Genomic DNA, 27,804 nt, shown 5'->3' with positions numbered 1-27,804 from the left:
TAAGTATTGAGTTTTTACTTTTTTGGGGGGGGTGGGGTGGAATATACTTGTTTTGTTCAGTGGGACACCAGCAAAACAATGAAATAGATAGCCAAAAGCATCAGGGAGTGTGTGTCTCAGCCCCTTCATTGCGAATTCACACTTTTCCCATCTGGGAGACGCCTCTGTGCCCCCAGGTATAAAACCAACAGGCTCAGGAAATCTTTCATTCAAAAGCAACTACTTTGTCTCTTGTTTCTTTTCTCCTGTAACACTACTGTATTCTCTTCCCTTTTGTCATTGTGTGGTGTTTGACTGTGCCGTAAAACATAATTCCCCAAGGGGACAATACAGCTTGAATTGAACTGAAATAAAAACCAGAGGTAGAGGCAAAGTAAAAAAAAAAAATGACATTTAATTCATTGGAAGTTAAAACACCACCACTCCTCCCGTGTGAAGGCAGTGCTCTGTTTCCGTCTAAGGCACTTTCCATTAACAATACAGCAAATACAAAAGATGCAGAAAGTAAAGCACTCTACGTACAAACACAGAATTGTCAATTACACATTTAAATGTCCATCCTTTACATAACTACAAGCAGGAATTAATGCTTTTGATTTAATTTTGGAGGAACAATGATTACCCTGATATCAATTAATGACATTCTCTAGGACTGTAAAGAGGATAGATTTTCTGTGAAACATCTACATATCCCCTATTCCAAATGGATAATAGTTGTTGTCCTAGCTCCACCCCTCTCAGTATTCTGTGTTCTGTTAGTGTTAGTTGCATTGGAAGTCACACGGCGTATGTCAGAACAGGGACTGAATCTTCAAGGTTTCGTTACTGGTATAATATTCCTGGCAGTTACAGCTCTGGGCCAAATGAAAGAGTGTAATGTGAGCAACAGATGCAGGTTATTTTTCAGAATCCCAACAGATGCTGGTTTAGGTTTTCACCGAAGTGATTCAAAAACAGGAACTTCAACTCACAACAAAAACAGCTACTCTTCCAAATTGAAATATTTCTTTTTGTGTGCGTCTGCCAGAACCCAAAAGAAAACAACATCCTTAATACAACAATGAAAGTAAACAGCACCGGAAAAAAATAAAACAAAACAAAACAGGCAATTTTCTAACAGTAGAATATAATACAATGTATTTGTCTATGGTAAATATGTATTATTTACCAAACTGATGTTTGAAAGAAAAGTATTTGTTTAAAAACAACGAATTGCAAATGTGCAAATCTCTTTTCTCAGAATTCACATTTTGTCTCACAACAGACAAACGGTTTATGGAAAACGAAATAAAGAAGCATTTTGGATGTTTAGTCAATTAAACCATTAAAACAAGGTTATGATGTCTATCACACACATCTGCAGTAACATTGGTTTAGTTTGAAGACGCATTAGTTCAAACTCATCTCACGACTGCGGGAAGAATAAACAAACGTCTGAATTGGCCTAAAGAGTACTACCACATTCACCGTAGAAATGTACGGCACTAATTGTATACTATACTGTATTCAAGAGAGCAGGTTTGTAGCAAAGGTAAACTTGCCTAGTTGTATGGCATTTAGTTCTATGTTTTACTCCTGAGTTTATATTTAGCAAACAATTACTGACTAAGTAATAAAAAACTGAAAACTGAAAAGTTTAAACCTACAAAGTGCTCTTTGCCCTACACCCTTCCATTTTAACTTCCACCTGTGTTCAGCTGAATCTTGCCCAGACCAGTAGCAAGCAAAACATTTTTTTTTAACTCGCAGCTGTTGTCTCCTTAATTCCTACATGTACACTCGGAGGTTTGCAATGATTTTGGTGTTTAGTAAAAGAAAAAAAAAAACGAATGGACTTCCAAGTCTGGCCTTTGTAGCTGTTAACATCTTACATACTACCTTGCAGAACAAACACATAAATACTCTATTATTTTCTTTCCCCAAGCTCTGTACAATATATATCTATGCCATAAATTATTTATACAGCTTTCTGCTGTGCCTTCGTTAGAAAAAAAGGTTTGCTATTCATTTCATGAATGGGGAGCTGTCCCATTCCCCTCCCCCCTTCACTCTCTACTCATCAGATCGCCTCTTGCTTGGTTATGGTGGGCTGAGGAATGGAGGTGGGCTGTTTGGATACGGTGGCTATGACCCCCTGGGCCAGTTTGTACTGATCCGAGCTGGACCCAGCAGGCGGAGAAGGAAGTGGAGTTTCTGGAGTAGCTACAGGGAGAAGGCAAGAAACAGGCAGGTTAGAGTACGCAGAAGGAAATGCTCATTTCCGAAAGGGAAACTGCACTACAATGGGTTCCCTGAAATCACAGTGACATTACCTACTATGCCCACTACACCTCCAATGCCCCTTGGTATAATCCCCTTCATTTTGCGCGAGCATCCATGTCAAGCCTATTCAATTAAATTCTGTTCTATTTTGAATCCTATTCAAAAGCCCACAAAACTGGGTCCATAACATATTACAGATTCACATACAGTACATTACCATCCAAGCATTTACAGTGGCTAGAATGGTCGCAGATACTTTACAGATCTGCAAGAGCGATCGCTTAAGTCCAAAGATAACTTTAAATGCAGTCCGTCTCACGTCGTTTTCCTACTGATTCCTGACATCGTCCAGCCCCTGTGAATTCGCATTCATCTTGACTCAAAAAACATTGCAGAGGCATCCAACTGAAATCCGCAACCCACATTTGGCCACTAGTTCGATTTCAAAAGGCTCTGCCCAAGGTTAAGAACAACAGCATTTTGGCTTCGACAAAATAAGCCCAGTGAACCTTCCCAAAGCACAAAGACGGTCAGTATTTCAGGACTCCATCAGCACTCCATGCTCATGTTCACATCGAGCGAATCCATATCTGTAAGCAGATCTGTTTTTAAGGAAAGTTACAGGAGCCCAGAAGATCCCCCCCGCCATGTTGGGCTTGCTGGAGACACTTACAGATCTGGCCGTTGTGAATGGGAGTTGGCATGTTGCTGGCCACAATGACATTGTTGCTGAGGTGCTCTTGGACCAGGTGGGGATGCAATGTGTGGGGTGCGTGAGGCGCCTCGTTTGCAGAACCTGAGGTCAAAGGAACACCAGCTTTAAAATCAGCAGATGATCACCTAGACCAACAAACCATAGCTCGAGACAAGCAACTGCATGTACTTCGGTCATCACATTGACACGTACTTGGTGAAACACAATAGTAAAAAAAAAACGGTTTTGCTTTATACACTTTCTTTCTAGCGGAAGGGTACAGTGAATTACACAATCATCATTGTGTAATAATGTGTGTCACGTTAATCAATATTGTGCGTCAGCCACTGTCCATAGATTGAAAATAAGACACTGTGCCCACAAAAATAAATATAGAAATAATATAAAATAATATAATATAAAATAAATATAGAAATATATTTAGCATTTAGCAGCAACATTCAATATGCCCCTTTAACAGTTTTGCAGTCACAGCTTATGTCGTCGGCTTATGTTTTATGTCTTCTCATTTTTTGTGGTTCATTGGGAAAAACATGGAAGTATTTTTAAGAAGTGAAATACTTTTTGCCAAAAAATATTTAACGGTAACAAGCCTTCTCACTAGGACATTTTCAGACTTATCACACCATTCCTAGACTGTACATGAAGGTCTGAATTCAGTAGATGTTCTAGAAAATGATCATTTACCATTAGACTTATTTATTTATCCCAATTTAAATCCGTAGTTTCCTCTTTATATAATAATGGATATATCTGGGTTCTGGTTGGAGTACTAGAAGATTTTTAAATATCTATATTGAAGATCATTATATTACCTTCTAATATGACACACAGAGTGTTTGTCTCATCTAGAGGTTTTGCCAGAGTGGCACAGTCTAGTTTATTAGGTTTAATCACGGATTGCAGTTTATCCCGGAGAGATCAGTGCAGTTACGTTAGATAGGAGCACAAGAAGTGTGCATGAATCATACATTGCACGTGACACTCTCAAGTACACACTTCTGTTATCACGGGGTCTGAGATATGGCAGCCTCTAGAATGAACTAGGTGAAGGCCACTGCAAAGGTGTTTAGACTGTTCACAAACCCCTCTCGAACAGGGCTGGCTTTCAGTGGCTTGGATCAAGGCTTTGACCTGACGTTAAAAAAGCCTGACCTGCCAAAGCACTCAGCCAGTGAACTCTTTCATTTGTTTAAGCCCATTCATTAACCGGACCCCCTCTGCTTCTAGGGTGGCTCACAGTGTAAAGCAGGCCCAGCCTGTGGCCTTCTCCATACAAGCACACAGACACACTGATGTTTAGAAACGGGCCTCAGACTTCTGCTGAGACCACAGTTCATTTCTGTTTGCCCTCACAAACGGAAGAATTACTTTGAGATGTTATCTTGATGAAGCGGCTCTCAGCCCTCCATTCAAAATCCCAGTTTCTCATCTCTTCATGGAGAGAAAATAAGGCAGTTTTCCACTACAGAGCTTAAACAGCACATTGAAACAGGCAGTGATTTTTTCATGCTGAATCATCACTGATGGGTCGTGTCTGAGGATGGCGGTTGTACTTTGTGCAGCTCATCTGTTTGGAAGATGAGCTCCACGAAGAAACCTGTGCAGGAGAGCTTTTTAAAGTGGGAAAGCCATTGTACTAGGGCAGTCCCACTCTCTCGACCTCAGAAGCCTGGGTTCACCGTACAAGTTGTCTTCATGACTGGAGACTTCCTTGGTTTCAGAGGATGGCCATGATGCCTTTCTGTGCCTAGTCATGCCCTTCGCTTTCCACAGAGGGTTGCAACAGTATAGCGTCCCATCGATACTATACTGGGGCATTAGGACCCACACAGACCGCAGGGTGAGCGCCCCCTGCTGGCCTCACTAACACCTCTTCCAGCAGCAACCTTAGTTTTTCCCAGGAGGTCTCCCATACAGGTACTGACCAGGCTCACATCTGCTTAGCTGCAGTGGGTTGCTGGTTGTGAGCTGCAGGGTGATATGGCTGCTTGAATCACCACTATATCCTGTTGTACAGCCTATGAGAGGTCAGACGTGTGTAACAGGAATCTCTGAGCCTACTACAGGATGATGTAATCCCCTAGAAAAACTGGATCGTGTTTAAGAAGACCCACAGAAGAGCTCTCTGCTGTCTGGGGAGGCACTGTGAGACTTGGATCCAGGGGGGCTCCAAATTCTGGGAGAGGCAGAGCTGCACATGTTCTATGCATCCGGGGAACCATTTGTTCTCTACTAATTCTACTTCCTGTGAGCTAGGAAGGGATTTGATGCCAAGTATAGGGCAGAAACAGCATGCCACAAGCCTGCAAGTATCCCCTCTGCAGCAGGGGCTGGAATGGCTCAGTGCTTCAAGTGTCCCCCAATAGTACGCCACCGCCCCAGTCACACGAGTGTTGCCCCACTGACCCCCGAGCACTCTCCTACCTCCCAGCAGCATCTCCTGCAGCAGGTTGTCTATCTTGGCCATCCCGAAGAGCTTGACGAACTGGATCTGCTCGATCATCTGCCAGGTGATGCTCTGCAGGGTGGGCAGCAGCAGGAGCAGCTCGCCGAACCGCCCGCGCGAGTCGTACTGCCGGTCGTTGATGTAGTCCTCCAGGCTGACCTGCACCTGGTAGCGCATGCGCTTGATCTTGGTGGGGTCACTCAGACCTTTGGCATCTGGGACAAGGAGAAGCCTGGTTCAGACTTGGGTCCAGACCCAGGAGCATCCTCTCTAAGATACGCACATCAGCCTAGGGTTAATTTTAAATGTTTCAATGCAAACTTAAACCCTCCAACATTCCGAGTTAAAATGAGTTGGAGAATGAATCATTTATCTCCAAAGAACTTGTATTATTGAGTCCCTGAGAAGTTCTGCCTCGAGCAATCATCCCTTAAGCTCTGATGCGGTGTGTATTAGGAAAAAGTTCAAAGCTTTAACCTAAATTATTAATTTTCTTACTTGTTTACAGAAACTTAGAGCTCAATGTGAAATAATCTTAGCGCTTTCTTTATGCGTTTGAAATTAAAATCAAGGATTCCACTTACAGGTGCCTGTGGTACTGCGAGAGACATGAAAGATGGGGGTTCTTTAGTTCTGTCTCATGCTTATAAGTTTATACTGCAGGCATGTGGAAGAGTTTTATGTGAAAAATATGCATACTGTTTCACTACACAGTCAGTCTGTAAGCAGATATCTCACGTTGTCTTAAATTAGCTGAAGTGCTGATTTCAAAGTGAAATCTTCTTTGGCCTTTGGTTTAAAATGTTTACAACTTTCTTCTATACTTATAGTATGTCAGCATTGTCTCTTTAGCCAAAGGGTTTAATCCTGTTTCTGTAGAGTCCCTATCCAATGTTTTACAGGTAACTAACAATTTTTAAAGAGTTATATTAAAGTCCAATATAACTGTGATTAATTTCACAGCTGATTGGGTGACCCTCCAGGACCAAATTTCCATTAGCTGAACAAAGAACTTAATTGATCAATAACTTATAAGTGTTCCTAGTGTTAAAAAAGTTACCTACGAGACAAAAAAGATTGGGAGAAGGAGACTCATGCTTTAGGGAAATCCTTACATATGACATGACTTCATCAAAGCGAATAGCTCTGGAATTTTCTCTTAATGCATGTTTGGAAGACCTCTAATTTAGAATATACTTAATTGAAATGAAGCCTAAACACTATCACTGCTCCACATCACGGCCAATTTTCCCAGAAGCCAATTAACTTACTGTACCAATCTGTTTTTGGACTGTGGGAGGAAACCCTTGCAAACACAAGAAGAACATACAAACTCCACACAGACAGCACCCCAGGTCCAGAAATGAACCCCAGCACTGTGAGGCAGCAGTGCTAACCACTATGCCACCATGTCACCCACTAACACTAGTCATCTGGGCAAAACGGTTTTCAAATGTCACTGGCCAGTCAGTACCTGGGTCGAAGAACACAATGGCTTTCAAGCAGGCATATTCATTGTCGTCTATCTGAAGTTCCTGGAAAGGCAGTACCAGTTCATCTAAAATCCTCACAGCTACACGGCTCACTTCCAGCTCTGGGCAGTTGCGAGGGATAATGTGGTCGTTACCTTAACAAGGAAAGGAAGCAAATCAAAAATTTAGTAGGGCTAATGTCAAGATGGCAACACTCGATGCAATAAAATCACACAAACTGCACAGGGCTTATTAATCTTAAGAAGTCTTTCCATCTCTAGGGCAGATGTAGTAATTAATAAATGAATCAATCCACATCATCACTCGCACCTGTGACTATTAGAATCGACTGGCTTTCTGTACGAGAGGCTTCCTTGCTGCCCTTTTCAAATGTCAGAGACCCAGAATAAATGGGAAAGGCTTGAGTGAAATATGTCAGTGTGTACGGTCGAAAGTTTTGTTTTTGTGGAAAAACAAAGTGCTCAAACAAATGCCTTTGACAGAAAAGTAACTCGGAAGGTACGATATTTATAGGCAGAAGCCCAGACAGTTCTTTCTGTGCTTGTGTTAAATAGACCCCTTCTGATGCTATTAGGTTAAAAATTATTGCTTCATGCCCTGTGCGTGTATATTGTTTTATTAGACCCATAAAACGATCAGTTTTATACATTTTTCAAGGATGATGAGTGAGACACATTCACGGAATGGTTACTCAAGAGCTGATTAAAAAAAAGAATTTATGTATGCTGAAAATAATAAAAGGCCGTGCTACAGAAATACTTTCACACATTGAAAATCTGCTTTTTTTAGTGCCACACAATTCATATCTGTCTCTAAGGGGAGATGACCTCTGGCCAGTGTCCTGCTTGGATCTGCAGTCTGACATCTTTTGACCAGAAAGCCCAGATTCAGAGGTCAGAAGTTTTCTACTGGTGAAGCTTTCAACACCCAACAAGCCATAAATGGCTCAAATTCAAGTTAAAAGGTTTACATTTTACATGCACGCACACAAACACACAGTGCTATTTCACAGTTTCAAATCGCTACTAGATAACGTCGGGTTAACACATACTTATGGATTTTGTCAGAAATGTAAGTGGAAGAAGGTTAGATCCAAATCTTGTGCATTTCCCTTCACCTACATATACAGTATATATATTCAGTATCCCTCTTACAGCTACACCACTCCATCTCCCCATCTACACCCCTGCAGCAGCTCCCTACCTCATTCCTCACAATAGTGAGAGGGGGCTTTGAGCATCCCTTCTTCAAGGCTAGACTGCTATTGGCTCAGCAAGTCACACCAAAACACTCTCTACATATTTCATTGCTCTATCGCATTTGTTAGGATCTAAGCAAACTACTGAAGTGCATGAACTGAAGTGCACAGTTACAAAAGTGCATGTTCCTAGCCCTTCTGTGATCTCCCTCCTGAAGGAAGTGGGTGGACTTGCCTTACCTAACAGCAGCAGGTCTTTGAACATCATAGACCGCTTGGCAGCTCCTAGCAGGAGGTGCTCTCCAGCGTGAGCCCTCAGTAAGGCAACCTGCAAGAGGGAACACCCGTTTCACTTCCTGGCCTCCGCCCACTCCTGAAAAAGGCACTGTACCACGTTAAGATAAAAAAATAACATTATCCCGTGATATGAACCACTGCAAAGTATAGTCAAAGAATGGTAAAAGCATGACAAATCTGCAAACTATACCTTTACCTTTCCTGCATTAAAACTACCACAATTTTTCCATTATGAGATGCAGCATCATGGAATTACATTGATTCCATTATCACAATTTATTGTTTTAGGAAGAAACAATCAAACAACTGCATGTTGGCCTGAAGATTTTAACCAAGCTGCTGTTTATATTTTAACCAACATCCAGGCAAGGGGGGTGGGGGTGCTGTGTTGGACAAGGCAGAATATAGGGGTGAAATTGCACCCTGTGTTCTACTGACCCTTTGCATTACAACCGAAAAAGCAAATTCCAATCAATATCAGAGGGACATTATTTGAGTTTCAGTCCCAGTCCTTTGGAAAAATGTGTATATATACTGCACTACATGCGTGTTCAGCGTTGTCTAAAGAGTCATTATGGATGCCTTACTCTGAGACTGCTTTTTTAACTTGAACCAAAATGTGTGTTCATGATTCACGATTCATGGGTTCGTGTTCACCACAGCTCTCTGACTGGCACACACACAAGTGGAAAAAGAGATCCCACTGGCTCCAGGACTTGTGAAGTTGTGCAAGCTTCACAACTGGCTTCACCATTAAGACATAGAGCTGTTCTCACAGTGACAGGGGGTGTGCGTGCGAGGAGAGTGTCTGTGGATCCATCAACTTGCTCCCTCATTAATTCGCTGCCTACAAATCAGTTACGAAGTCCTGTTTTTATGAACGTTAATGATTCAGGAAGACTGGGGGATAGCTTTTAACCTTCCAACTAGCTCATTGCATTGTAACTGGGGAAATCAAAATTTATTAACCAAAATGGCTCTGGAAGAACATGAAAATAAGACCTGCACACAGGATTTCCCATGGTTAGCATACTGCAGCCTGATCCTGTGCATTTAGAGTAGAGCTTGCATCAGTACAGTCCATCATCTCTTTGTAAATCTTTGGTGTAAAATTTGAATCGGGTCAAATCAGGACTTATGTTTTATGTTTATCAAGGGAGTGACGTAACACTTTAGTGTTTTGTGACTGATTGCGTCTTTTAATAAAGTTAATAAGGGGCACCTCCTTGTTGTAACAGGTATCTTTGAGCTGATTTGTTCCTCATTTTTGAAGACTATGAAGTATATACATTTGGATAAACTGAAACGTACTTTCTGTGTTGCCAAAATAAACAAAACAGGCTGGATGTGGGGAAAAATGTCATCACTGCATTTCTGGTGTTCCATTAATAAGTCCAAAAGTAACTGAACACTACAGAACAATATATCATGGTGAGTTGTTATTAGAATATGCCATTGTCAAATTAGAGAAAACCAAGAAATGTTTCCTTTTCAATCTGTTAATAACATGTGTGCAAGTTCTATTGCAGTTCAGCGAAGATTATTACAGCTTGTGAACAAAGAGCTGTATTGCTTGCCCTTCACTGAAATGAAAAGGGGGGAAAATTCTGTTTATAATGCTATAGTATTTCGTCAGGAATGCAACATATGAATAATCAAGAAAACATTACAAAAGAGACCCACAGAGACACCCCTAATCCCAAATGACTTAATTCAGTGTCGAGGACTCCTAGCACAAAATCTGTGGTTCGAGTTTACAGCTTTTGCCTTGAGCACTGAAAGATAGAATTGAGTTCTCTCAGGTTCCTGGCCTGTTAAGCAAAAAAGCTTAGGAAAATATTATCTCTCAGGTGCTTTTCATATAAAGCTTGGGGACATCATAAAGAGAAATAAAGCCTTATGAGGAATTCCTTCCCAGTACTGGTGACCACTCATTGCATTCTGTGAGTTTTGACCAAGGAGATTGTAGTTTGTGCAGAGACAACCGTTTTCAATGTGAATAAAAATGTGACTTTCCCCCTCGACTCACCTGGTCATCCAAAGGAAGTTCACAAAAGGCTGGGATGTACTTGGCCCACTCCACCAGGACCAACAGCTGCTGTTTCATGGATTCACACACGTCTGTGATGGTGGCAATTTTCTTGGTTCGGATATCGCCGTTTAGTATAGGCAGGGGGGACGAAATCTGAAAGGCACACGTGGAAGGCTGTAGTTCACTTCCCATGACACCGAGCATCACATGGCCTTGGACAAGAGTACTTTCCTGTGGCTCCTGTGCACACCCGGGGCATGTATTCACGTGCTGCTCCTGCAAACAGCTCCACGACACACACACTTCTTTAAATTGAATAAAGCTACAGCCAGTGCAGGAAATAAAACGTCTCAATTGCCACCCAGCTCTTGTAAGGGCTGAAGCATGCTGTGGTTTGGCTTGTCGTTTAAATTGTTTTCATAAGCGCAACAACCGCATCAAAATACATTGGGACAACAGGACTAAGGATGAGCTATAAAGATGACATTGCATCTTGAACCCTGCAGTCAAGGCTCTGGAGAAATGCAAGGGCTTCTGGAATTATTTTTTCCCCCCCAAGTCCATAACTGACTCAGTTTTGGAGTTTTATAGAGCAAAACTACCATGGATTTCAGAAATCTAGAAACTCCTGCTAGTGGCCCCAATAAGATCTCATATGGAAGAAGTAGGACTGTTGTTCTCCAAAAATTGGGTTGGCCATCTCCCCACAGCTTAGACCTGCTGGCGCCAGATCGAAATTGGACCAGTTTGGAAAATTAAGAATAAACAAAGTTACAAATGAGAGAAGACCACCCAGACCATCTAGACCGTTTAGTAGTTAGTAGCTAACTGATCCAAAGCCAAAGGTCTTTTCCAGGCTTTTTTTTTTTTACAAGCCAGGGTATCGGCTTCAACAGCATGACCGGGCAGCTTGTTCCTGAATCCCACAACCCTTCCTGTGAAGACGTGCCTCCTGTTGTCAGTTTTAAATGTGCTTCCATATACGGTACACTGTCATTCTGAGGAAATCCAGATGATCATCAGGAGTAAGAAAGGCAGAGGTTAATTCATACAGGTTAGACGCCACGCCTCGAGCTCTTCAGGTATTTCAGAGCCTGGGCCCCATGAGGTACCTGTCGTGACAGCACCTCTGCCTGGATGAGGGCATTGATGGACGGCAAACTGCTGTCTTCATAGCTGGATCGTCGCGTGCTGATTCGGTCTCTTTCATTCTGAACAGCTGGGGAGGATTAAAGAGAGTCAGTCAGGTGGAGAGGTGCTACAAACTGAATTAGGAACTACGGCTACAGTACTTAAATTCGTAGGCACTACTAATTATTTGCATTCTGAAACAGGATATTAATAGCAAAAGAAGAGGAAAAAATAAAAGCAAAAACAATTACAGAATAACCTGTTACTCGGTACTATTACTCTTACTAACACAGTCATTGCCTAATATCTGGGTGAAGTGACTCCCCTTTGATTGACAGACAAGCCAAACTTAAAATAAATAATTTAATGGGGAAAATATCTTTGACTCCACTTGACAAAAAAAAACTCTCAAGGTTGTGATGTTTATCAGTGTTTAATCTCGTTATGATGCTTCAGAAGTGTTTGTTCAGCAGAAACCGGTCATGAACCTTAATGCGTTTGCGATTGAACATTAACAAAGTGCTGCCTGGGTTTCAACACTGCCCTAGCGATCCTCCAATGATCTCCCTCGGCTCTCCCGGCCCTGGCTGCACTGTCAAGTCTGGCAGTGGGTCACCCCTAGTTATTGCCGAAAGCGCGTCAGTCTCCCCTGCTAATGGAGTCGCTGACCACATTACTGACGTTATCATTGCTAAATGAGGTCCCGTAAATTTCACACATACGCCTTTACCCGCACTCTCTGTGAAATATGAGGACTTGAAACTGTCGACAATTAATGCACACTTGGCAACTTCAGTGTATGGTCAGAAGAATCAATCGGGTTCTGTTCTCGAGTGGTCTCAAAGAAAACGACTTCAACGAGCTTAGTTGTTTCGGCAGGGATTGATTTCAACAGATGTTTGTTTTTGTCTTATACAGTACCCGTTTATTATAAAGCAACCAATAAAATACAGGTTTTAATTGATCAATTCTTAACCAGTAATGGGCCACACTTCAAAGCATTTTGTTTTGAACAGGCTGCTAAAAATGGTAAAAGAAATTCTCAAAACCCATGGCGACTATGCCAATATTCAGTCTGTAATACAGTACCCCCTTCTCTGCAGCGGTAACTAGTCTTACTATCCACTGTACAGTGTGAGACGTACTGTGCGTGTATGCCCGCTTTAATAGAAATGCTACAGTAGTTATAGAACTTGCTATGAAACGGGATTACTGTTTTTCCGCCTAATTTACCACATTTTAAGAGGTGAGTAGCCAAAAATTGCTGCAGTCTCTTCTATACTTGGGAGTGCCGCAATCCGAATCGCTTTTTCGTGTTGGAAATTCTTCACCCAAATTATGTAAGCACCACACGACTTTCAGTTCTTTTGCTGATGTCCGTTTTTTATAAATACAGAGCAATACTAAACAGTAAGAGAAACATTCTTGTGGTATTCATGTAAATGAGACAAAAGTAAACTGCAATCTGATGCTTTATTTACTTACATACTTTATTACAATTTACAACATAGATCCGATGCTTAAACAAAATGGATAATGACAGGATTGCACAACCGAGATAGAAGAAAAAGCTAGCTATAAAGACAGTTCCTGCCAGTAAAAATCGTTGTGGAAAAATAGCCTTACCTTCTTTTTTCATGCCTGCCCGAAAACATTTCTTCAACCTACAGTATCGACATTGATTTCGCTTATCTTTGTCCACAATACACTGTCTGCTAAATCTGGGAAGCGAAAAAACAAAACAAAAGGGAACATTTAAAACATAAACCGCAAAACGAATAAAGTAACTGAAAAGCTTTATTTTTGGTTCAATAAACATCCAGCAGATAATTCTGACAGACATCAGGAAGAAAAAAGAGGTGTTTGACTGTGCTTGTTATAAACTCTTTGTGCTGTAAGGAAGAGCTATTCTGGCCAGGATGTTTCTGAGTGTTAGCAGAATCCTGCAGTAATAATGTTACAACTTATCTTTATGTTGCAGTTAAAATGAAGCCAGACGATATCCAGTAGAAAAGCTGGAGAATCCTACCCCAGGACGTTTTTTTTAAGTCACCCCTAAATCACCTGTTGTTAATGATTGGGAATGCTTGTAAGTTATCGATCAATTAAGGAAGTGATTTGTTTATTTAATAGAACTCTGTGGTCCACGGGGTTTTCTAAATGATCTCCAAATTACTTCATTCAACAAATTATCTGCTTCATTGAACGCGGTTAACTTGCTCCAAGCCTTTAGAAACTAGTGGTTTAACGGTTACCTATAAAAATGGGGATTCAATCACATTGTTCAAGCATGTGTGAGTGATATGTACGAGATGCCTTTCAGATCTGTCGGTTCTCTGTGTGTATTTTTATTGTTGCAATAATTATTCAGCAGATCTCTGCTGCAGTCAGCAAAGCAAACTCTGGCATAAGAATAATCCCCTTGACGGGGCTGTTCTAATATCATGGGATCATTCATTCTGCTGGGTGACTACTGCAGCATTACTGGCCAGAATCACACCATGCCACTTGGCCAATATTAGGAACCTACCCTGCCCTCGGCAGCCCACATCAGACTGCTCTGTCCCAGTTTCCTGACTCCCTGGACCAAGGCAGCTCTTGACACAGGAGCTATCCTGGATCAGCCTCACATTGACAATAGGAAATTGCAAACTCAATATACTGTATTGAGAAGGATTTAGAATTTGTATAGCTGCTGTTGCTTTCGCTAACATCACCACTGAAAGGTTTTATGCAAGTCCAAACTAAAATACAGTACTGGAAAAGCAGATGTGATTTAGAGGCTGGCAAAGTGGCACACTGGTTAACATTGCTGCCTTGCAGCTGGAGATCAGGGGTCAATTCTGGACCTGGGGGGCTGTCTGTGTGGAGTTTGCATGTTCTCCCTGTGGTTGTGTCGGTTTATTCCAGGGGCTCCAGTTTCCTCCCACAGTCTAAAAACCCATTGGTAGGTTAAGTGGCTTCTGGGAAAACTGATGTAAGTGTGTGGGTGTCTGTGTGTGTTTTCCCTGTGATGGACTGGATCCTGTCCAGGGTGTACCCTGCCTTGCGCCAGTTGCTACCCAGCATGGGCTCCGTCTCCCCCATGACCCTGTGCTGGACAAAGTGATTAGCCGATGTATGGATGGATAACGTGATTTACATATCAAAGAGGAAGCTGATAGGTCTGTTGATTGAGTGGTATTGTTCCTTGGGATAATAAAATCAAAGGTGCTTGCTCAGTGTTTGATATTTGAGTTAAAATCACTACAAAGAGAAGATTAAGATCATGCATCAATAGCCATTCAAAAAGTCATGATTTTGCTGAATGCAAGAGCTGTGAAAGACAGGAGAAAGATATGAGCCAGCAGAAATGGCCAGCTCCTGGTTGCAGCTCCTACTATAGGTGGGATGTCTGTGAGAGAAGTGTCCCTGAGATTGCATCAGTCTTCATTAACAGGCAGAATATCCCATTACAATTTATTCTTAGGCTGATCTATGAGCCTGCTAGGTTTATGTTCATGCTCAGGGAGTTGATCTAATATGAGCTTTGTAATGCTTTCATTGAGACAGTGCAGGTTACCTGGTCTATGAGAGAACCTGGCTCTGGTGTGAGAGTGTATGTCTGTGTTGGTCTGTGTGTGCCCTGCGATGGACTGGCGTCCAGTCCAAGGTGTATCCTGCCTTGTGCCAGGTCTGCTTGCCAGGACAGACTCCATCCCCTATGTGACCAAGTAATGGATGAACTGGTTAGTAAATGGCTGGAAGGGCACTGTATTTGGATATGTTGAGAAGTAAATTTGCACGTATTTGAAATCTACGTTTAAAATACTTGATTAAGGTCCATCAGCCCTTAAGTGTTGCATTTCTTTTGCTCATGAGTGTAAACATCAGCCGTCAAATTCTATCTGTCCGTTTGTACAAAGAGTTACTGTAATTCATGCGCTAAATTCTGGGTGTGGGAATACTCATTGAAAGGTGGAAAAGAGTTCGTGAGAATTTCTCTAGACGGATGTCAATTGTGATGCTAGGCTTCAACAGCTAGTAAAAACCCCAAACTGTTTGCTTTGCAAATAAGTTCCCTTTTTGTATGTTGGGAACGGAACATGACTGACTTCGATTTACACTGTACAGTCGGTAATGTGACACCAAGGTAAGTCTGCTTCCTTGATTAGATATGGTTAAGCACCACAATGAGAAATGTGAAAGAAATGCTCTGGAATATGATCTCAATGGGGTTGCTACATAACATATCCGTGGAGCGATTTCTTGGGAAATATTCCCTATATATAAAACCATATACATCTTATGGGTTTGCCTTGGTAAGGGTGCGTAAAGCTTCACTCAGAGTTGAAATACTATTTTTAGAACCAGGATTTTGTTTCTATTAAGAATTCAAATGCCATTGGATGTCATCCCACAGCCACAATGTAGATCAATGAGTAGCTATTGAACATACGGCTTATGGCTTTCCTTGTCTTGGGAATGGGAACAGCCACCTGCCAGCCCCTCACCTGCACGAGTACATGTGGTTCTTCCGCACGCTCCGCCGGAAAAAGCCCTTGCAGCCATCACAGCTGGACGCTCCGTAGTGCTTCCCTGTGGCCCTGTCTCCGCAGATGGCGCACAGGCTGCCCGCGCCCATCTGGCTGGAGGCGTTCATGCTGGCGCTTTCTGCAGGGGAAGAATCTGCGGACACAGACAAATGGGCACATGTCAGTGTTTCTCAGTAGGATTCCTGGACCCTTGAAGCAGGTTTGTGAACGGCAACTGGCCCAGAGGTTGGGCAGCATGGTTGTGCAGTGGTCAGCATTGCTGCCTCGCAACTCTGGGGTCCTGGGTTCACTTCTGGAGCTGGGGTGCTGTCTGGGTGGAGTTTGCGTGTTCTCCCCAGGTTAACATGGGTTTCCTCTGGGTGCTCTGGTTTCCTCAAGCAGTCCAAAGACCTGCTGGTAGTTTAATGGGGTTCTTGGAAGATTGGCCCTGGTGTGAGTGTGTGCGTGTCGGTGTTTGTGTCTGCCCGGCGACACAGACGTCTGTCCGGGGTGTACTGAGCCTGCTGGGACAGGCTCCTGCTCCTCTGTGAAGAAGAGGTTAGAAAAATGGAAGGATGGAGACGTGGTGAAAGCTTGAAGCAAATGAAAGTCACCCTAACAGTACCCCACTCCACATTTTAGATCATATTGACCCACACAAAAGGGAAAGTATGCTCTGCAGTCATGTTAAAATGTTTTAAAAGAAGCTCTGCATATTACTTTATTTACTTATCTGGGCCTCGGTTGGTCACTCAGAACATAAAAACAAAAGGGAATAAATGTAGCCCAATTGGTAGCCGATATAAATAGAAATTGAGTCATGAATTGTAATGAATTGAGTAACGAAAGTAGACAACTGAATAGGAACAGCTATCTTAGTAGTGTTTAAAACTTCTGGGGCACCATTTACACTTTCCACAGTGGAATCAGGAGTTGAAAAGAGTCATCATCAGTCGAGAGACAGCTGCATGTTAACAGGTGATAGGCAGTTAGAATGGAGACTGAGCAGATTGTAAAAATGACTGGTCCCTTTTCGAAATCGAATGAGTGAATACTGGGTGTGTGTGTGTTTAGACCCCTGAGCAGTGATTGGTATCATAGAGTCCCATTGTAGTCAGCCAAACACATGACAGTGGCTGGACAACCAACTGACAAGACACGCTGCAAGCGTGTCAGTGGGTTCACTTCCACATTAATATGACCAACAAAAAGAGAGAAATGATTTATGAGGAACTTAATAACAACTTCATAATGATCACCCAGGGAAATTAAGATATACAGCATTGAAAGGTGAATAGATTTGTGAATATTCACTTATGGTACTCTGTATTTCCATCCCAGCTACAGGTCTCTGTGTAACCCCTTACTAATGGTCATTTTGTTCTGTAGGGATGGTGGTACAGGATTTTAATGATTTTCCAACATTCACATTTCCTGGCTTTTCCCAGTGACGTAGTCTCCAAATCTATATTTAACCTCTGGGGAAAGTGCTTTCTGCTATGTATAGTTCCATAAATTGGAAAGGGATCTTTTACAATCAAGATTCAACCATGCCATTATGATTCGCAATCGGCAATCTGTTTGAAATGATTTTGATTAAATTATCCTTTTTGCATTTGCAGCTTATAGTTTGTACCTATAAGATAAAAATATATACTGTATATCTTCAGAAGTCATGTCTACATACTGTAAAAGCCTTCCATGGGAGAAGAATTACATCTGAATAAAAAAAATCAGAATAGGAATCAGTCTCAGATGTTCTTGCATTAGTTCTCACTATGACAATTTGTGGACAGAACCTACAATAGATTTTTTAATAAACTTTTATATGTCTAGTCCTCCTTTGCTTTCCGTGCATTCATAATCACAGCATGCTTACGCATTGAGAAGCACTGCAAATAAGAGGTGCGGATATGTTAGTTATCCAAGTAAGATCAATAACTACATGTGTGTATTCATTTTTGTCATTGCAGCAAAATGTTTTCACCCCACGTCAGATCAGTTTTCTTTCTTAAAACTCTACATCAATGAAAAAAAATATGTTTCAGTCCTTGGATTTTTATCGACACCCTAGACAAGATGAAATAGGTTAAACATGAGTTAATTTCCGTCATCCAGGTCTTTCAAGAGTTATGGTGAGCGTGTTTAGGTGACAAGAGCAATAGGCTCTGAGAGTGAAAGTTAGGTTTGACTGTTATTTTCTCTATTTTTTTTCTGAACACCAACTGATTTAATTATTAAATCATAGTTGTAGTATGGAAGCACAAGTACGACAAAAGGCACAAGCGCCAGACATCTTTAAAACACTTTAAAAATCATGTACAACCGTGCCTTTCAGCTACATGAACTGTGCTGATGCCGAAGATGTTTTAGCAAAATTAACTTTCTGTAGTTGTACAGCAGAACAATCAACATCACGCAACCAGAACACCAGAAGACTCAAAACAATAAAAAGGCAAACACATGTCCACAACTCCGGTTTAAATAGAAAAGGTTTCAGTTTTTTCCTTTGCTGATCAACTATACACTCATTCTCAGGCTAATAAATGTGGAGAAAAACAATGCTTTAGCAACTTAGAACTGTCACACAAAAGTATCCATTACCTGAGCAAGGAGAGAAGCTGCAGGTTTTTATAGAAATGAACACAGCTTTGACAAAAGAGATCGATCAAGAACCAGAATAGATCAATGAAGAAATACATTGCTAGCATTATCGTATAAATCCAGTTTTGCACACATAAAACGATAAGTGTATTTTCTTTTGGTAAAGAGCCTCACAGTCAAGTTTTCAGCTTAACCTGATTAAACAGAATAACATGGTTATGTATTCAGGACTGTCTATGAGCTATCTAGCTGAGTGATTAAATGAGTCAGACATTTGTGACAACTTTCTGCCCAATTCAGGCATTCCAGTTCAAATAAACTTAACTAGAACTGTCAGATATTGAGTTAATTAATTACCCAGTCAGTGGGATGATTGTATTGAGCCATGACATCTCCTCTTCTTGAGTGCTGCTCAATTATCAGTGAAAATCAATGCAATGATTGAATTGGTCTAGTCGTTTTCCTAGACACCAGTGATTACAGTTATAGAGATTAAACCAATTCATCCAATGCAAAGCTAATAATAATAATTTCATCAAGGCATCTGCTTCAACATGTCATAATATATAATCATACTACGAGATAGAGCACATTCCCTATGAGACTAACACTTAAACCTTTTTGTTTACCAATAACTTACAATTGCAGGGCCACAGACGTAGGAAAAACCTACATGAAGGCAAATCTTTTAACACTCTCCTCATGGTATTGCTCAGTCTGTAATATCGGACACACGTTGAACAAACATTTATGAAATGATCAACCTAAAGTTCAACATCGAAACCTCTGAAAGCTAAATAACAGCAGCAAAATTCAACTAAACCACTATGACATAAGTGAGCAGGGAAAAAGTGGAGGCTGCCAATGGTGAAAGAAACGAAATAGCACTAAAGTACTCAGTCCAGGAGTGAAGCTCATGCCTGGTTTTGCTGAGTGTGAATTAAGGAGCCTTGTCTCAGATACATCATCACACAGCCAAAGCATGGTGCTTCCTTCAGAACTAGCATTTTAACATGGCAAATGATGGCTTTGAGCAGGATGAGAGCCTGCAAGGATGTCTACTGTATATCACCATGTACTGTAGCAGTGACATGCCTACAACAGAAAGTAAGCTTCCAAACTTCACAATCATTGTGACGATAACCCAGATTAAAAAAACCCTACACACTCACCTGTGCCCAGTGCCAGAACCTGCATATTTTCAAACTCCAGGGTGGTGTAGGCCGGGTCTAAGGCCTCGCTATAATCTGCCATCTCCATGTCTAGCAGGGCTTTGGACAGACGCATTATCAGCTCCCAAAACTCTGGATGTGGTAAGGGCCCCTCTCCCACTCACCAAGACCTTGCTCTGTAGGGATGGGAGAAGCTTTCCTGACCAGGAAGAACTGGGTCCTGGTTGTGACTGATGAGATCAGTCTCCTCCCAGGCCTCTAGTCTTTGGAGGTGGAGGAGCTGGGAGATTAATGTTTAGCCAGCCAGCCCCTTTGGTGTATCAGATTGTTTTTTGAGAGATAGCAGAACCAAGAATTTTTTTTAATGTTTATTGTTTTAATGGCATGTATTTGTGCTGATATCTGCTGCATGTGTAATATTTTTAAAAGGTAATTTTGTATCCGTGCAGATAGGAGACGTAGTGCTCTGGTGTTCACTTTTTAAGTTAGATTCCAGCCCCCTCTACCTCCAAATTTTCATAGTCTTGATAAATTCTTATCCAGTTCTAATTCATGAAAAACAATTCTTTGTGGTGTGGCACAAAGCAGTTTTTAAAAGACAATTTCCCACTTCACTTTAAGCTATAATGTAAAGCACATGCTCCATTTGATTACATTAAATATCAGGTAGAAATGTGGGCTGAGTGTTATTAGGAATACAGTAAGAGAATCTATAAATTGAAAAATAAAAGTCCTTCTGAGTAATGAGGGAACTCAAGATGACAAGAAAACAAAACTCTCCAGATGACATAAGAATCTATGTGCATACCTTTTTCGTTAATTCAGCTTTACTCAACTGAACTGCAGGATTTTGCATACACACAGTACACCAAACGCGGAAAATGTCACACTTCTCTTTCATCAAGAGCATTTTTGTGAACAGATTTTGGTGAACTTATATTTGCCTTTTAATTTCGTCAGTACGATTTCCACATGACCCCGCAGCGACTAAAGTCTAACAAGGCTCAAACTGCTTCACAATGATCATCTTCTATCTGTCCCAGTGCTGAAACTGTAAATTGAATCCCATGCACTCCCAGAAGGTGTAAGAAAAAGAGCTTGAGTAAAAAACTAAGGCCTTCAGGGCTTCAAGAACCTCTTGACTCATAACTGAGACCTGTCACTTTTGTTAAAGTACCAAACAAAATGTGGACCATTTTTCACCCTTAGAGCAACTTGATTATTCCGGAGAATATATTAACGTTGTAGATGGAATGTAGGTCAATGTAGAACTGGGGTTGTACATCTTTTAACTAGGTTCTTATTAGGTTCTTTACTGCACTGAACCATGTGTAAATCATCCATCTCTCTATTTTCTAATCACTTTTTCCAATTTGGGGGAAAGCAGGGTGCACCCTGGACGGGACGCCAATCCATCACAGGGCAAACACACATATAGACACACACTCACATCAGGGTCAATTTTCCCAGAAGCCAACCTACCAATATGCTTTTGGAGTGTGGAAGGAAACCCACAGGAACATGCAGAGAACATACAAACTCCACGCAGATCACTCCCCAGGTCTGGAATTGAACCCAAGGCTCCAGAGCTGCTGCTCCCATGAGTAAACCATGACATCAGATATTTCCTTAGAAATATCTATTATAATAGTCACATTATTTCTATGATCCAGTGCAAGGTAACACCATAAAGTAAAGTAAATCATAAATAATGTGTGAAAAGTTTCAAAACAGCTAAGCCTTCAATATGTAGTTCAGGTGGGGAGCTGCGTCAGCATGCGTAGGCTGCAAAGGAACAAGTAATAGGTTTATTCCATGCTGAAAAAAAGAAGAAAGAAAACACAACGTTTTGGAGCCTTCTTCAGGTGTGAGCCTTCTTCACCTCACACCTGAAGAAGGCTCCACAGCCGAAACGTTGTGTTTTCTTTCTTCTTTTTTTTTCAGCATGGAATAAACCTGTGACTTGTTCCTAAGCCTTCAGTGTGTCTTGCTCCAAGCAGTGTTGTGAATGCATTATGATTTATGCAGCTCTAATCTTGCTGAAGACAATCGCTTTTGTGTGCAACATGTGATCTGTGATTGGTGAGAAGTTGAAACAGCTGCCTTTGCGTATTTCGATTTTCAGGTGCTCCCAGACTTGATTGTTTTAGAACAATCACAGCGAGGCTCACTCGACATTTACAGTGTTGTTATCCATCTGAATGGTGGAAAAGAGGCAGTGCAGTCTCACATATTCATACTGCGGAATCCAACCTGAACCTTTGAATTGAAGGGACAGGGGAATATGTAGAATATCAAGCAATATTACTGCAGCTCTGTATCTGAAAACTGTTCTGTGGCTCATCATCAAAAAAAAAAATGTATAGGGCGATGTACTACTGTATGATCTTCATTCCAGTGTATTTTTTTTTAATCCAGTGAGTTATATTAATCATCCATCTTACAAACTGCATTTTATCAGTGTAGGGTAAAGGTAAGTATGCAGACAGCAACACAGGAATTGAATCCAGGGCCCCAGCACTGCGAGGGAGCAATGCTAACATTGAAATCTACCTCTTCCTCACATGTCAAGAAGCTCACTCCCCATAATTTTCTATCCTTTATTTCATTCTGTTGAGGTATGATTTTGCACATCCGATGTTGTTTTGCACATTGCCTGTTGTCTCTGTCTTTCTTTTCTTATACAATTGTGTTGTTGTTTTTTTTGTACTGCTTACCGTCTGAGAGCTAGCTAAAGAGTGTTTCGTTATACCATCTACCTGTGTATGAGTATAATGACAATAAACTTGATTAATTTCCGTTTAACCACTGTACCACCCTGGATGGGACTCCAGTACAACAGGTCTATTATACCCATTAAAATGTGAATTAAGCATAACCACTTCAACCATTTCAGCGCAGTCCAGCTGCACTTTTAAGAGTACGAATTGTACCAGCCCAAGCAGAGATTCCTGCTTTTTAGTGTTAGTTTAACAAAATGTAGGACAAATTTGGATTGTGAAGTAAAATCCTTTGGCCATTTGAGATCATTAGCAAACAGCCGACGCAAAGAACTCCAGCTAATTGCTCCACTGAGAATAGACCTGTGTTCTTCTTTTCCAAAGCAGCTGGAATACCTTTCGGCATATCATGTTGTTTGCATTGTATGCTTTTCCTGGTCTGTTTTCACTGTGCGTGATCAATAGGTACCCAGCAGATCAAAGAAGAGAACTACCTTTCTTCACAAACATGCCCGTTCTCAGTAAAACCTCGAGCTTGTCAAGCCATCTTAATTTAAAATTTTAATTGGGGAAATATGACACACCCTCAGTGCAGGTTAAAATGTAAAATAGAAGAGCCTTTTATTTGCAGAGAGAAAGTAGCAGTATGCAGCATCAGAAGCCTACAGGTCAATGATCTTCAGCGCAAGAGCATGGGGAAGCTATAAAACAGATCTGCTGTATTTCAAAACCCCCCACTGGGGGAGATAAATTAAACGGGACTGCAAGGCTATTTTTATATTTCGGTGTCAGAAAGAATCGGCATTAGTGAGTCAATGTTCAAACCACAAAGTAAAATGTATACAGTAATGTGTAAAACCTCCAGTTTACATCACAAAATAGATGAGGTTTCCAGGTATGCACAGTGCCATATTGCCATTGTTGTCTGCAATTCAGAACGAGGCGAGGTAAAATGGCTATACTGTAAAGAAGCAGGCTTGCGAACACATCGCTTTTAATCCCATAGAAATATTGCTCTCGACTTTTGAGACGGTTTTGCTGACAGTGCTACTTAATTGTTTACTCTGTTTGCAGATCAGATTGAGACATTTCTGCAGGGAAGTGTCTGCTGCACAGCCTGTGTTTATTCACTCGGACATCGCTTGACATTAGTCATTACAGTGACTACTGAGCAGGGATTCTTGTGAACTCTCATTCTCGGCTGTGGTGAGACCAGCAGTTCACGACAAAACATAGTGCCCGTACAGTACTTTCACAAAGTTCACGATTTGTAAAATTGTGTGACACAGTCAATTCATTTTTGTTAATGAGATATGAAAAACTGGGACTGCAGTTCCCCCTTAACTTTATAAAGAGAATTGAAAAATATAAATTTGCTATATGTCTTAGTGCACATTCTCCTGCAACTTTTATTACAGTATCACACCAGTAGAATTGAGATGAGTTCTACTTTTATGAGATTTTATATTTACAGCATCTGTTTGATCAGATACAGTATAAAAACGCACCTATAATTACTGCATGGTAGCTAAACTGCTGAGATATCCAGGAAAATAATATAATATAATACATTTTATACAATGCTTTTCATCCTAACAAATCCCAAAGCACTTAATACAGAAAGGGTCACAGCTTGGGTGATGCCTGGCAGCCATAGATCTACTGTACTAAGTAGACCAAGCAGAGCTCAAAGATGTTTCACCAGCTGAATTAAGAGCAATATTGAGGAGGCCAGATTGTATAAACGTACTGGTGACCTAATCTCTGATATTACACTATCCTGATGACAAATATGCCTTTGACAAATATGACAATCCAAATAAACAAATGACAGACCACTCAGGTTCAGAGTGCTTGGGAGAAATAGGGAAATGTAATGACAACAGACGCTTCTACCATCCATTTTCTAACCACTAACCACTAAGTTGGGTCACTGGGAGAACAGGGGAACCAGAGCCTATCCTGGCAAGCAACAGGCGCAAGGCAGGCTACACCCTGGATGGGACACCAGTCCATCACCGGGCATACATACAGACACATACACGGCCCAGGGCTACTTTTCTCAGAACCAAATAAATTTAACATGTCTCTGGGCTGAGGAAGGAAGCTGGAGCACCCAAAGGAAACCCACGTGAACACGGGGAGAACATACAGGCTCCACACACACAGCACCCCAGCTCTGGAATTGAATCTAGGGCCTCAATACTGTGAGGCAGCAATGCTCATTACTACACCATCATGCTGCCTCGAACTTAAACATACGCCACGTCCAAACTTAAAAATACAAGCTCTTTATGATAAGCAACTGCTAGATATCTTTATGATAAGAAACTGCTAGATGTGTGAAAAGGACTTGTGTAGAAGACATATTACAATGGGAAAGTAAGACCTCATTCCAAATCGTACATCTGAAGAAGGCTCCACAACAGAAAAGTTGGTATTTACATTTCATTTTACTTTTAAAGTTAAGCCTACTTCTCTGTTTGAAGCTCTCACACAGATGCAGCTCCACACTTCACATACTGTATATAGGGATGGTCACATTGCTATCTGGGAGAGAGCTCAGAAATAATGTCTGCACAGACAGGGCTCTTCTCAGTATTGGGCAGAGGATGGGAAGAAAAGGCTTTGTAAAGTGTTTGTCCAACGGGCTTCCTCAAGATCAGCAATGAAGCAAAAGACCACATGATACAAATGGAAACTAAGGTGCATTTAGGACTGCAGACTAAAAAAAGTAACAATGCTGATGATAACAATAAGGGAACATTTAAAAAACAGCTGAATGAGATTCTCTGATTAACAAATTATTAATATTCAAAGCAAGGTGGGCAGATTGGCCTTTCCTTGCTCATACCCTTTTTCTGGACAATGTAGAGCAAAGTTAAAGAAAATCTTAGGACAGCCAGGAATCAAAAGAAATTAAGACAGACTATCCCTGGACCTGTAATTCCAATATATGGATAAATAATCATGACAATAAATGGATATATAAATATATTGTTAAAATACATCTTTGTGGTTGTTTCAATTTTGCTGAAACTAGGTGGAGGTGTTCGTATTTACACAAGTGCTTTTTTTTACCAGTGTTGGCTGGTTTCGGGAACTTGAGGAGCCAAAAATGTGGAACTCGGAACCAGGCGAAATGACTTGACACTGCTGACAGTATATCTTATCTCCACTCTCATTAACTCCTGTATCGCTGCTACACATCTCCATTTTTCCGTGAACCCTTAAGAACAGCAATATATAGGTCTATAAAATATAATCTACAAGGTTAAGGTGTTTTTTTATCCTCTTGCCTTGCTGAGATATTAAGGGACAAGTTCTGATAACTGCTTTCAAAACGTAATGTAAGCCAACAATGCACAATTAATCATGCAACTCAAGATTTCTTGGAACACAGTTGCTTTTTTTTCAAACAAGATGGCTGAATTGTACCTTTTTAATTGATAAGTCATTAACAGTTCACCCTGGCTCACAAAGAGGTCTAGTTTTATGAGCTTATTTTTCTCTTATAGCCTGAATTTCTCCTCTTCAATGTCTAGATGTCATTGCTATGCTGGAACTCGAAACCCCAGCTTGGTGTTTCCAAGCTCAAGTTAGCAGCATCTGGGCCAGTTAATGAGGATCACTCCCAAAGTGGGTGATTAACAATAACCAGACTTCAGTCTGGAGAACAGGGAGTATCCAGTAGACATTTGCAGGGGTAACTGATCATCCAAACTGATAATTCAGAGGAATTAAACATTTATAGCCACATTTGTGACAATGAAGCCTCAAAGTGTTTCCATAAAACTGTTCCTTTCTTGTAACGCAAGTTTTTGACAGGCAATAAATATCTATCTTCCCTGCTGCTTTAAGGGAGTTATACCCATATCTTGGCTGGAATTACAGTATGTTTCAACACAAAACTCAAGAGCATGTAATCTGAAATGCACTACCTTGTGTCAACTTACATTCCCTCTTATAGGTAAATGATCTGATACATTGTTTATACTGTGGTTACAGACGATGAGAGGTGAATTTGTGAGAGTCAGCACTTTAATCACAGTAACACCCTTAAAGCTATGTGGGGCGTGACTCACTGAGGTGTGTTTGATTTTTTATGTGCTGTAAGAAAAACTGCTTCCTACAAGACCATCAGGTGTGAAAATGTTGTGTAGTGAACTAAGGTAACAAAAAAATGTTTTTCCATTGCCAAACATGTTGTTAACAAATGTGTAACAACACAGCTGTGCTCTGGGTTGTTGTTTTTAGGAGAAACCATGTAGTTTCTTATATTTAAATCCATCCATCCATTTTCTAACCCCTTCTTCCAATTCAAGGTCACATTCAAGCCAGAGTGTATCCCAACAAGCAACGGCGACAAAGCAGGATACACACTGGACAGGATGTCGGTCCATCACAAGGCACACACAGGCACAACACGCACACACTCACACCAGTTTTCCCAGAAGCCAATTAACCAAACAGTATGTTTTTAGACTGTGGACCAGACCACCTGGAGGGAACTCAGATGAACATGTATGGGGAGAACATACAAACTCCAAGCGGATAGTACCTCCAATCTAGAACTGAACCCAGGACCCCAGCACTGTGAGGCGTCAATCGCTTACCAACTGTGCCACTATGCCGCCCCTACAGTATGTTTAAATCATTTTTAAAAACTGCCATTACCCGTGTAAACGTTGCCACGTGAAAATTTGAGTACAGCCACGGAAAAGCACAATGAAATGGTAAATGAGAAGGCAAAGCTCACACAGTAAAACAAAATACAGCATCCATGAAAATACAGCACAACACAAACTGGGGGCAATTCTGACCAAAGTCAATCCACGGTTAAACACAGCATAAACACAGTGGAAAGATGGGAAACAACGCTTGAAAATTTTTCCTAAATTTGGCAAACAGAACAAAGCTTAAACGCAAGAGGGTTTTTTAAAATAGTCATGACAAACGTGACTTGCCCATCTAGACAGGAACTTATGGTGGCTGTTTGACGTATAAAGTAAATTCTCGTCAAACTGTCGTAATACTTAATTCTTTTCTAGCAACAGTATGAGCCACTTCTGATTATACAGGCTACAGGCACGTGTGCATGAGCAGAGACATAGTGCCTGATAAAAAAATGATTGTACATTTGAGTACATTTGTACAGTTGAAAGTCTACGGTATATCATTTTTATCACAATTGGAAGCGTGTAAGGCCTTGAAATG

General features: G+C 41.1%; 1 protein-coding gene across 1 annotated transcript; it reads right to left on the bottom strand.

Annotated features, from left to right (window-relative positions):
* Positions 1-374: 374 nt before the first annotated feature.
* hnf4a (hepatocyte nuclear factor 4, alpha) lies at positions 375-20,079 on the bottom strand. Its single transcript, XM_088937833.1, has 10 exons — positions 19,868-20,079; positions 16,071-16,245; positions 13,204-13,298; positions 11,559-11,665; positions 10,444-10,599; positions 8,358-8,445; positions 6,901-7,053; positions 5,405-5,641; positions 2,936-3,058; positions 375-2,202 (listed from the first exon to the last, which is right to left on the bottom strand). The coding sequence occupies exons 1-10, from the start codon at positions 19,980-19,982 to the stop codon at positions 2,060-2,062; spliced, it is 1,392 nt and encodes a 463-aa protein (XP_088793959.1). The 5' UTR covers positions 19,983-20,079; the 3' UTR covers positions 375-2,059.
* Between the last annotated feature and the right edge of the window lie 7,725 nt (positions 20,080-27,804).

The sequence above is a fragment of the Atractosteus spatula genome, chromosome 19 (genome assembly GCF_055471065.1).
Source record: "Atractosteus spatula isolate fAtrSpa1 chromosome 19, fAtrSpa1.hap1, whole genome shotgun sequence".
Lineage (NCBI taxonomy): Eukaryota > Metazoa > Chordata > Actinopteri > Semionotiformes > Lepisosteidae > Atractosteus > Atractosteus spatula.
Note: the sequence above shows the minus strand (reverse complement) of the source record. Positions and strands in the feature narration are given on the sequence as shown.

What these genes read in the sequence shown, in the direction of transcription:
- hnf4a (XM_088937833.1), bottom strand. Translation starts at nt 19,982, where the DNA reads ATGCGTCTGTCCAAAGCCCTGCTAGACATGGAGATGGCAGATTATAGC. An exon ending in AACTTCCTTTGGATGACCAG is followed by an intron (nt 8,446 to 10,443) that starts GTGAGTCGAGGG and finishes TCCCTCTTGCAG; the next exon opens with GTTGCCTTACTGAGGGCTCA. An exon ending in CATTGTGTTCTTCGACCCAG is followed by an intron (nt 5,642 to 6,900) that starts GTACTGACTGGC and finishes TCCTTGTCCCAG; the next exon opens with ATGCCAAAGGTCTGAGTGAC.